At 43.4% G+C, this 12,291-nt stretch overlaps 1 protein-coding gene across 4 annotated transcripts in view; it reads left to right on the plus strand.

Moving 5' to 3' along the window:
• The window catches only part of CHADL (chondroadherin like), a 79,545-nt gene that overhangs the window by 55,897 nt on the left and 11,357 nt on the right, over positions 1 to 12,291 (plus strand). For all 4 annotated transcript variants that reach the window (XM_073644142.1, XM_073644141.1, XM_073644140.1 and 1 more), the window contains 2 exons: positions 652 to 2,310; positions 10,232 to 10,398. In XM_073644142.1, the coding sequence (XP_073500243.1) occupies positions 652 to 2,310; positions 10,232 to 10,398 (1,826 nt within the window). The remainder of the gene's footprint in view (positions 1 to 651; positions 2,311 to 10,231; positions 10,399 to 12,291) is intronic.

Here is a 12,291-nt window from a genome sequence, read left to right on the forward strand (position 1 = left end):
GTAAATATGTTGCAAATGTTTTAAAAAGCTACTTCAGTTAACTTTTTATAATAGGCAGTCAAGTGTACACATGAGGAATTACCATATTTCTGGCCATTATGATGTGCATCCGGTATATTACTTGCATCCTGCATTTTTCATCAGTTTACTCCTTTGTGTGTTCTATCTCCATTTTCAGTTGTCTCTGATCTAGTGAGTGGAGACTAGGTGCTATGTTTTTGATACACAGCACACAGAGAAAGGGATTTTTGCTCTTCTCTCTCTGTGTAATACATAGAGAGAAGCAGAAACAGCATGAAGGACAATATAGAGCAGCATTAGGGAAACTATACAGAAGCACAGAGCAGGGCAGCAATGAATCCATCCCGAAAGTTAGATAAATCACTGCTCTATGCCGCAGCATGATCCGTCTGTCACCCACTGAGCTGAGTGCTCCTCCTTCGTCCATGGTCTCATAATAGACTTTAACAGGAGTTTTATTCTGATCTAATACTTCAATGAGCTGAAAGTCCATCTTGCTTTTTCCACTCTCAGAAGTGGAAAAGTGTATTTCTATAAGATATATCAGAAAGTTTCTTATATTTGATTGTATAACTACTTTATGCAACGTTTCTTAAAATGACAGTGACCACTTAATATTTGTCTTTTCAGTACACACAGAAACTAATTCTCCAAAGAAATCAACTAAAAGTAATCCCTTCAGTAGCATTTCTTTCAACTCCATACTTAACTCATCTCAGTCTACAAAACTGCAGCATTGAAAGAATAGAGGAAGGATCGTTCAGAGGTCTTGGACGTCTACGGTACCTCAATCTTGGCTACAATCGCATAAGTTTTATACAGCAGGAGTCTTTTGATGGACTTTCATCTCTTGAACAATTAATACTTGAGAAAAATCGCATTGAGGAGATAAAGCCAGGAGCATTTAGCCAATTGGGATTTCTAAGCGTTCTGAATCTCGAAGACAATTTCTTGGTCTACTTACCAGATATGGTTTTTCAAGGACTCCTGCAGCTTAAATGGATGAGTCTTTCTAAAAATATGATTAGCATTGTGTCACTTGAAACATTTGCAGCACTTCCAAATCTGAAAAGGTTAAGTCTCGATCATAATGAACTACAGTATCTACCAACTGAAGCATTTTCAAGACTGTCTGGCCTTACTAGGCTAGAGCTGGGATGGAACCCAATGACCTTCATTGTAGAAGAAGCTATCCAAATGGCGTCTCTTAAACAGCTCCTCCTGAATAACATGGCACTGCAGGATGTGTCGTATAAGGCATTCGAAAAAAGCAAACAACTCTCCTTCATTGACATGAGTAACAACCAGATCAGATCGATTCAACCACTTTCTGGAGTGGAACAATTAAAACGTCTAGATTTAACAGGAAACACGATCATCTGTGATTGCTTTTTGAGACCCTTTAAAGAATGGGCAGATTTATTAAGGTTAAAAGTTGATCTATTTTGCGCTGGCCCTACCCATTTCCTTGCAGATCACTTGGATTCCCTCAGAGCTATAGATCTGAAATGTGGAAACTTCCCAGAAGATATTTATAAAATATCAGTGGTCACAGAAAAACCAGATGACAAAAACCCATGCCCACAAAGCTGTGATTGCAAAACCGACGCCAAGCATGCAATTTGTGAGAATAAATCTTTACAGAAGATTCCCAGAGGTTTCCATATGGACACAACCCTCATTGATCTGCGTAAAAATTCTTTCCACTCTATTCCTAAAGGCTCTTTTTTGGATTTGAAAAATGTAGCATCACTGCACCTACAAAATTGTGAGATTAATGACATACAGCCAGGAGCATTTATGGGGATGATAAATTTGGTTTATGTCTATTTATCACATAATAAGATTTCCTCATTAAAACCTGAGGTCTTTCAGGGAGCTACAAAAATTGGCTATCTTTTCCTTGATCACAACAGGTTTACTAACTTTCCAAAAGAAACATTTAGGCTTCTTCCAAACCTGTTTTCACTGCACATGCAACAGAACTCAATTGACTCACTTTCTAACAACAATTTGTTTGGGACACAAAAACTTCGCTGGTTATATCTCACCGGAAATAAAATTAATTCTATTGCTCCAACCGCTTTTCGGAATTTAAAAGATTTAGAACAACTGTACCTCGATGATAATGCACTATCAGAGGTACCAACACAAGCTCTTAAAGGAATGCCTAAATTAACAGAGTTTAGGCTATCCAAGAATCCCATCAAAAATATTGGAAATGGCGCATTCTTGCCAGTATCTCAATCATTACAGCACCTATATCTAAATGACATGAGACTGCAACAGGTACAGTAAGAAATGTTTGTTCTGCAAATGTTACCACTGGTCAAAAAAGGTCACAGTCTCCTACTTGATAGAAGATGACTGTAGTTTTTTTCAAATGGAGATAAGAAATGCAGGCAGCATCGCAGCAAAGGACAAGAAAACATCTTTAAAAGCATTTGAAAATAGGAGTGAATGAGCTGGAGAGTGTGTTTTGTTCTTGTAGTTTGTGTTAAAGGGGTTATCTGGGACCATTTAATTTTTTTCTCATGGGGCTAAGAACTGACAGGCAGGGAATTACTATCTGCCTATTCTGCCCAGCGCCATCTGAGAGCGGTCACAGACGGCTCCTGCTGGCGATTCTGCAGCTTCATGTCAATAGAGCAGTTCTTCCTCCTCTGGGTTGCTCTGTCGACGGGGGAATAACTGCCGGCATCATGCTGACTGATAGTTGGCTCCCAGCAGTTATGCAGCAGTGAGCTGATTGTCAATCAGCATGTCACCGGCACTCACACCCTATCAACAGAGAAAAGCAGCTGCTCTGACGAGATGACGTCACAAGAGTCCTCATAATTACCAGCAGCAGTTTGTGACCGCTGAGGTTGGCGCCAGGCACAACAGGCAGGGAGTTAGCAATTACCTGCCAGTAAATTCGTAGGCCCATGAGAAAAAATAAATAGTCCCAGATAACCGCTTTAAGTATGTGACTTGAGATTCAGCGACTTTGAAATCAGAGTTTTTTTTGTGGTATTGTATAAACTTGTACTTTTATCTGTGTCATCACGATTAGTAAAATGAGCTGCATAATTGACAATTCCATCGAGGGTACATACTACTATGCTAGATGTATGCTGTGGAAGCCAAGGTATCTAAACAAGCAACTTTCAACACTGAGATCCGTCGACAATACGGAAAGGAGTTTGCACTGAGATCCATTGACAACATGGAAAGGAGTATGCTGGTCACTAAGCAGGCATACACTGGAGATGTGGGGGGATGGTAGTATGGAGGTGCAGGACAATGAGGCAGCTAGCTGGGTGACAGAAGGCAAGTTTTGCACTTTGACAGAAGAGGGGGGTGTCAGTAAAGGGGGTAGCAATGCTGCAGCAGGGCACATCCTCAGATAGTCAGGAGAATGTGTGCTCTACTAATAAAGGAATGAGAGTGGAGGGCAGACCAGACAGGTGCTGATAATGGGGGATTCAACTGTTAGGGAACAGACAGGGCAATTTGTCACAATCATCAGGATCTTCGAACAGTGTGTTGTTTTTCTAGTGCTCAACTTCGTCATATTGCACATCAGGATGAGAGATTGCTGGGAGGGGCTGGTGAGGACCCAGTGGTCATGGTGCACATTGGCACCAATGACAAAGTTAGAGGCAAGCGGAAGGTCCTTAAAAATGAATTCAGGCCACAAACTTAAGTCAACAATGTCAACGGTAGTATTTTCTGAAAATGTTTTTGCAGGACAAATTGTAGCTTTCATTGTTGCCATTTTGTGGTATATGTGACTTTTTGATCACTTTTTTACTCTAGAAGGTAAAAAGTACAAAAAAAAGCAATTCTATTGTTTCTTTTTAAAAAAACAAACAAAAACAAAACACCCTTCACCGTACGGTATAATTGTCTTGTTACATTTATTCCGTGGGTTAATATGATCATGTCAATAGCAAATGCTGCTTTTGTCACCATATTCTGACACCCATAACTTTTTTTTGTGTAGATGGAGCTGAATGAGGGCTTGTTTTTTTGTGGGACAAGCTGTAGTTTTTATTTTGGAAGTATGCATGAAAATTAAATCTGGAATTGTTGTTAAATTATATTTTTTACAGAGTTTATTTTGCAGCATTATTGACATGTTAACTACATTTTGCGGGTTGATATGCTTATGTCGATAGTATCCAATTTATTACTTTTTTGTATTTTACTACTTTACATACAATCTTAGCCATAAATTTTGAGCCTGACACAAATATTGTTTATCACAAAATTGGCAGCTTTAGTTTTTATAGTGGCAATTTGCATTAACTCTAGAGTGTTATGATGACTGATCAGATCAATTGAAAAAAATTGCAGTCATTCCTTGTCATGAAAATCAACTTCGTTCCAAAAACCCCATTTACACCGATTTTCCTCACTGGCAAAAAATGACTTGCTTAAATTATTTCAGTGATCTACTTGTTAGCTTTGGCAAAAGTATTAATAAAGACAAGGCACTTAGCACTCATGCTCATTGAATTATATGGTTGCTTTAAATGGGGGCTAGTGCTTGAAATCATTGTTGTCTTCTGTTAACCATTCTCAGCTCCAAGGAAACACATGTAGTCGTGTATCAAAAGAGCTTTTCAGGCAGGGACATTGCTGTTTGTAAGATTGCCCTTTAACCCCTTAAGGACCCTGGGATTTTCCGTTTTTGCTTTTTCGTTTTTTGCTCCCAGAGCCATAGCGTTTTTATTTTTTAGTCAATATGGCCGTGTGAGGGCTTATTTTTGGGGGAACGAGTTGGACTTTTGAACGACATTACTGGTTTTACCATATCGTGTACGGGAAAACGGGAAAAAAGTGCAATACCACAGATATTTTTTTTTTATTTTTTTTACCACGTTCACTGAGTGCTAAAACTGACCTGCCATTATTATTCTCCAGGTTATTACGAGTTTGTAGACACCAAACATGTACAGGTTCTTTTTTATTTAAGTGGCGAAAAAAATATCCAAAGTTTGCTAAAAGAAAAAAAAAAATGGCGCCATTTTCCAAGAGCCGTAGCGTCTCCATTTTTAAAGATCTGGGGCCGGGTGAGGGCTTATTTTTTGTGCGCCGAGCTGACGTTTTTATTGATACCATTTTGGGGTAGATCCGATGTTTTGATCGCTCGTTATTGCATTTTATTGCAATGTTGTGGCGACCAAAAAACGTAATTCTGGCGTTTAGAATTTTTTTCTCGTTACCCTGTTTACCGATCGGATTAAATTTTTTTTTTATATTGATAGATCTGGCGATTCTGAACACGCCAATACCAAATATGTGTATGTGGGATTTTTTTTATTATTTTATTTTGAATGGGACGAAAGGGGGGTGATTTAAACTTTTATATTTTTTTAATTTTTTAAATATTTTTAAAAACATTTTTTTTTACACTTTTTGCTTGCTTCAATAGTCTCCATAGGAATAAGAGACTAGAAGCAGCAATTACCTGATTGCCTCTGCTACATAGAGGTGATGAGCAGATCACCTCTATGTAGCAGAAATGGTCCTGTGCTATGAGCGCCAACCACTAGGTGGCGCTCAAAGCGATCTTTACATGACAACCACTGGGGTCTGCTGCAGACCCTGGGTTGTCATGCCCATGCATCGGTGACCCGCGATCATGTGACGGGGTCACCGATGGGCAGGGTAAGTGACGCACTTCCGGTGCGGCGATGTTAAATGCCGCTGTCAGAGATTGACAGCGGCATTTAACATGTTAACAGCCACGGGTGGATCGCGATTCCACCCGCGGCTGTTGCGGGCACATGTCAGCTGTAAGAATCAGCTGTCATGTGCCCGGTTCAGTGTGGGCTCAGCGCCGGAGCCCGCACTGAATAGGGGGTGACAGCCTGGTGCATACTATTACGCCCCAGGCTGTAAAGGGGTCAATCAACTATTTATCAGATCATCAAGAACCTCAATGAGAGGTTCAATTGCTGTGAAGAAGAGTTCTGGACACCCAAGAAAGTCTTGCAAGTGTCAGGATGGTCTCCTAAAGAAGATTCAGCTGTGGGATTGGTTCAACACCAGTGCAGAGCTTGTTCAGCAATTTGGTGATGAACAATGGCTTTTCCACTATGATGGAACACCATGTCACAAGGCAAAAGTGATAACTAAGTGGTAGGTGAACAAAATGTTGACATTTTTCCCCAGATTTTGATCCCATTGAGAACTTGTGGTCAAGCATCAAAAAGTGAGTGAGCGAAAAAAAAATATAGAAATTGCAGAACTCCAAGCACTGATTAGTCATGAATAGGATGTCATCAGTCAGGCTGTGGGACAGAAGCTGATATCCAGCTGCCAGGGTGGATTGCAGTTGCAGAAGACTTGAAAAATAAGTGTACACACTGTAAATGTTGAGCCTTTGCATAAACTTGATGTATTTGTCAATACAAATTTTAAAAACATCTAAAAATACTGAAGCAGCAAACTGTAAAAATCAAAATATATGACAGTCTCAAAACTTTTGCTTTTGGCCATGACATTATATAATATAATCTCAAAAAGCCACCTTGGCTTATATAGTATAAAGCAGGGGTCTCAAACACGCGGCCCGCAGGCACCACAGAGTCCGACCCCTTGACGATCCCGACCTGGTCCAGGAGGAGCCGCCGCCAGCAGCGCTGAATTGCCGCACAGAGACTGTTTCCCAGCACTGTATTTCCAATGCCAGCCGCTGGCCAATCAGAGGCCAGCAGCTGATATCTGCGTGTCGGCGCAGCGAGTATGACGTCATTGCCATATGCAGATGTCAGCTGCTGGCCTCTGATTGGCCGGCGGCTGGCATTGGAAATGCAGTGCTGGGAAACAGTCTCTGTGCGGCAATTCAGCGCTGCTGTGGCGGCTCCTCCTGGACCAGGTCGGGATCGTCAAGGGGTCGGACTCTGTGGTGCCTGCGGGCCACATCTGCAGGAAGGACGCCGAGGGAACGGAGGACAGGTGAGAATCATCTTTTTTTTTTTCTATTTTATGTGTGTGAAGAACAGCACAGGGGGCACATAGCCACAAGAGGGGACCTGGATGGGGCACATAGCCACAAGAGGGGACCTGGATGGGGCACATAGCCACAAGAGGGGACCTGGATGGGGCACATAGCCACAAGAGGGGACCTGGATGGGGCACATAGCCACAAGAGGGGACCTGGATGGGGCACATAGCCACAAGAGGGGACCTGGATGGGGCACATAGCCACAAGAGGGGACCTGGATGGGGCACATAGCCACAAGAGGGGACCTGGATGGGGCACATAGCCACAAGAGGGGACCTGGATGGGGCACATAGCCACAAGAGGGGACCTGGATGGGGCACATAGCCACAAGATGGGGACCTGGATGGGGCACATAGCCACAAGATGGGGACCTGGATGGGGCACATAGCCACAAGAGGGGACCTGGATGGGGCACATAGCCACAAGATGGGGACCTGGATGGGGCACATAGCCACAAGATGGGGACCTGGATGGAGCACATAGCCACAAGAGGGGACCTGGATGGGGCACATAGCCACAAGAGGGGACCTGGATGGGGCACATAGCCACAAGAGGGGACCTGGATGGGGCACATAGCCACAACATGGGGACCAGGATGGGGCACATAGCCACAAGATGGGGACCTGGATGGGGCACATAGCCACAAGAGGGGACCTGGATGGGGCACATAGCCACAAGATGGGGACCTGGATGGGGCACATAGCCACAAGATGGGGACCTGGATGGGGCACATAGCCACAAGAGGGGACCTGGATGGGGCACATAGCCACAAGAGGGGACCTGGATGGGGCACATAGCCACAAGAGGGGACCTGGATGGGGCACATAGCCACAAGATGGGGACCTGTATGGGGCACATAGCCACAAGATGGGGACCTGGATGGAGCACATAGCCACAAGAGGGGACCTGGATGGGGCACATAGCCACAAGAGGGGACCTGGATGGGGCACATAGCCACAAGAGGGGACCTGGATGGGGCACATAGCCACAACATGGGGACCAGGATGGGGCACATAGCCACAAGATGGGGACCTGGATGGGGCACATAGCCACAAGAGGGGACCTGGATGGGGCACATAGCCACAAGATGGGGACCTGGATGGGGCACATAGCCACAAGATGGGGACCTGGATGGAGCACATAGCCACAAGAGGGGACCTGGATGGGGCACATAGCCACAAGAGGGGACCTGGATGGGGCACATAGCCACAAGAGGGGACCTGGATGGGGCACATAGCCACAACATGGGGACCAGGATGGGGCACATAGCCACAAGATGGGGACCTGGATGGGGCACATAGCCACAAGAGGGGACCTGGATGGGGCACATAGCCACAAGATGGGGACCTGGATGGGGCACATAGCCACAAGATGGGGACCTGGATGGGGCACATAGCCACAAGAGGGGACCTGGATGGGGCACATAGCCACAAGAGGGGACCTGGATGGGGCACATAGCCACAAGAGGGGACCTGGATGGGGCACATAGCCACAAGATGGGGACCTGGATGGGGCACATAGCCACAAGATGGGGACCTGGATGGGGCACATAGCCACAAGAGGGGACCTGGATGGGGCACATAGCCACAAGAGGGGACCTGGATGGGGCACATAGCCACAAGAGGGGACCTGGATGGGGCACATAGCCACAACATGGGGACCAGGATGGGGCACATAGCCACAAGAGGGGACCTGGATGGGGCACATAGCCACAAGAGGGGACCTGGATGGGGCACATAGCCACAAGAGGGGACCTGGATGGGGCACATAGCCACAAGAGGGGACCTGGATGGGGCACATAGCCACAAAAGGGGACCTGGATGGGGCACATAGCCACAAGATGGGGACCTGGATGGGGCACAGAGCCACAAGAGGGGACCTGGATGGGGCACAGAGCCACAAGAGGGGACCTGGATGGGGCACATAGCCACAAGAGGGGACCTGGATGGGGCACATAGCCACAAGATGGGGACCAGAGCCACAAGATGGGGACCTGGATGGGGAACATTGCCACAGGATGGGGACCTGGATGGGGCACATAGCCCCAAGATGGGGACCTGGATGAGGCACATTAGTACAAGATGGGCGCCAGGATGGGGAACGTTGCCACAGGATGGGGACCTGGATGGGGCACATAGCCACAGGATGGGGACCTGGATGGGGCACATTAGTACAAGATGGGGACTTGGATGGGGAACATTACTACAAGATGTTTTCCATTATTACTATATGATGCTAATTGTAAGACAATATTACTGTATGTGGCCAATTGGGGGAAATAAAATTGTAAAAAAAATAAAAAATAAAATAAAGCATGAAAAAATATTGGGCACTAAAAATGCTGTTTTATATGTAAACTAAAGTAAACACAAAAAAGTGCACATTTATTATCGCCACATCCATAACGACCCAAGCCATAAAAAAATAAACACGGCAAAAATGTTCAAAAGGTGTACACAAAAAAAAATGGTATCACTAAAAATGTCACATTGAACAAAGAATGCGGCCCCCCAAATTAAAATTTTTTCCATGTGCGGCCCATATACCCAGCCGAGTTTGAGACCCCTGGTATAAAGAAAGGTGGGGGCCCATATATTTGTGTTGATTGCTCTTGTACGTTTATTCATATGATCATTGCGAGTAAATTTGAAGGAAATATTTACCTTTTTCTTTGCAACTTATCCATAAATTAAAATGGGATAGTGATGAATAGTATTTTGTTTTTATTTTCCAATTTGTATATTCTGATTTATTGTACATGGTCATGGGGTGGCTATGTTGCCTAAGCTGCAGTTAACAGCTTTTAGAGAAATGCTCTCCAGAAGCCACATGGGAAAGTAATCCAGACATGCTGTGTGATGTGGGCAGAGGTGACTGTCCCAGGAGAAGAAGTAAGCGGTGTCCACCAGCTAACGTAAATAGTGTCCTGTGTTACCATTAATTGTAATTGTGTCTATGTTACTAATCAGATGAATATTGAGGTGTCATCCACAGAACAGAAAGTGTCAGCCTATTATGATGCTCAGTGGCCAATAAAAACTGCAAGTTTTCAGGATATTTTCTAAATACCATGAGATTGGAAATGATTAGGTCATGTTCGGACACAACCCAAAATACTATTATTGTTGAATATACGTAATTAGCACTATAAAATAAATGAATCATACTGATTAAATTATTGAATCTAACAATTCTACTTTGTCTGTTTAGCTTTCCAGTGGTGCTTTTGCAGGCCTTGGCAAAAATATAAAGAGTCTTTTTCTAGAAAACAACAACCTGCAGAATCTTCCTAACATGAAAAACTTCAAAGACCTTGAAGTAATTAACTTGGCTAATAATCCATTTAACTGTGACTGCCGACTACTTCATCTCCACAGGTAAGTTCATATGCCTATACCTGACACAACCACATCCGAACACCGTCTGTACCTCCAATCATATCTGCAACACTTCCCCATAACATAACAAGTGACATCGCACCTGCCAAAAAAAATACATGAATTTACACAGCACCTGTATAAACTATGTACATTTCTAGTCGCTTGTACATTGAGTTTGGCCTCATTCAGATGACTGTTTCATCACATAAGTGAAAAAAAAAAATCATCAGTGTTTTGAATCAGATTTTCCTCAGTGTTTGGTCAGTATTTCAATTTTTATGATGTCCTTCATCTGTGATTTTCTTGTCATAAAAAAAAAACAAGAAGGAAATAGAAAACTTTGTCTACTCATTGCTTTGCTAAAAATGGACAGCACACAGACTGCACACAAACGGGGTCCATGTGCTGCCCATGATTTTGACTGTCTCACAGACTTACAGTATATGTGCGATTTCCCTCCGTTACTCAGATCAAAAATGGACACATCTCCACACTCAGTCTGCAAATAAATAGGGATAAGTGAGCAGCCCCATAGACTATGATAGGTACGTGTTCAGTCTGGGAAATCCACTTATAGAACATATACATGAAAAACGGACATCTCTGAATGAGGCCATAGCATCATCATTTGTGAATATAACTTGAGATGTCTTTCAGCATCTGCTAACTAATGATCAGTCATATATTCAATATACATACTCATTTTAGAGCCATCTTAAAGGGATTGTCCAGGTTTGGCACAAAGGTCTGCAGTCACTCTTGGAGACTGCAGATTTGTGAATCTGGACACAGTGCACACTGTCAGGATTCTCCAGCACCAGAAGCTGCAGTCATTTGACCACAAGTATGCGAAACGCATACTCACAACCACATTCCAACTAGACGTGAGTGGTCCCACTGAATACAATAGAACTGAGCGAGGCCACGCACGTCTAGCCGAAATGTGGCTGGGAATATGCACATCGCATACCTGCAGTCACATGACCGCCTGATCTTGCCACCGGCACTGGAGAATCTTGACAATGAGCGCTGTGCACAATGTGAGGATTCTCATGTGCAGTCACACACAGTGTATGCAGACTTTCGTGCCAAATCTGCACAACACCTTTGAGGAACTTGAGAGCTTCATTTCTAATAGTATCATAAGAACTGAGATTATAAATCTATTTATAATAAAGTACAAACATTTTTGTTGAAATATATCATATAAAAAAGACATTAAGGGCCTGTGCACACATTGCAGATTTGTTGCAGTTTTTTCCTGCAGATTTTTCACAAAACCTGAAGGGTTTCCTGATGCCAGCAAGTGAATGAGAATCCTGAAGCGTGACCACACGTTGCTTATTTGTCATTTGCAGATTTGCTGCAGCATGTCAATTCTTTCAGCGTTTTTGCAGCAGATTTCACCCATACTAATGAGTGGGGAAAAATCTGTACCAAAAAAAAACACATGTAAAAAATGTATCAAAAACAATGCATTTTTTCCTGCTAAGAGATGCAGAAATGGTGCAGGAATTTCTGCCACAAATACTTAACATGTGCACATACCGTAACAATCAAATATGGAGACCAACTCCTGATGGGACAACATTCATTTTAAAGCCCATTGCATGCAATGGTACAGCTAAGTGCAACCAGAGACTATACACTGCTCAAAAAAATAAAGGGAACACTCAAATAACACATCCTAGATCTGAATGAATGAAATATTCTCATTGAATACTTTGTTCTGTACAAAGTTGAATGTGCTGACAACAAAATCACACAAAAATCATCAATGGAAATCAAATTTATTAACCAATGGAGGCCTGGATTTGGAGTCACCCCCAAAATTAAAGTGGAAAAACACACTACAGGCTGATCTAACTTTGATGTAATGTCCTTAAAACA

Source organism: Phyllobates terribilis, unplaced genomic scaffold (assembly GCF_046119375.1).
Source record: "Phyllobates terribilis strain yellow unplaced genomic scaffold, ASM4611937v1 Scaffold_8__6_contigs__length_399053987, whole genome shotgun sequence".
Taxonomy (NCBI): Eukaryota; Metazoa; Chordata; class Amphibia; order Anura; family Dendrobatidae; genus Phyllobates; species Phyllobates terribilis.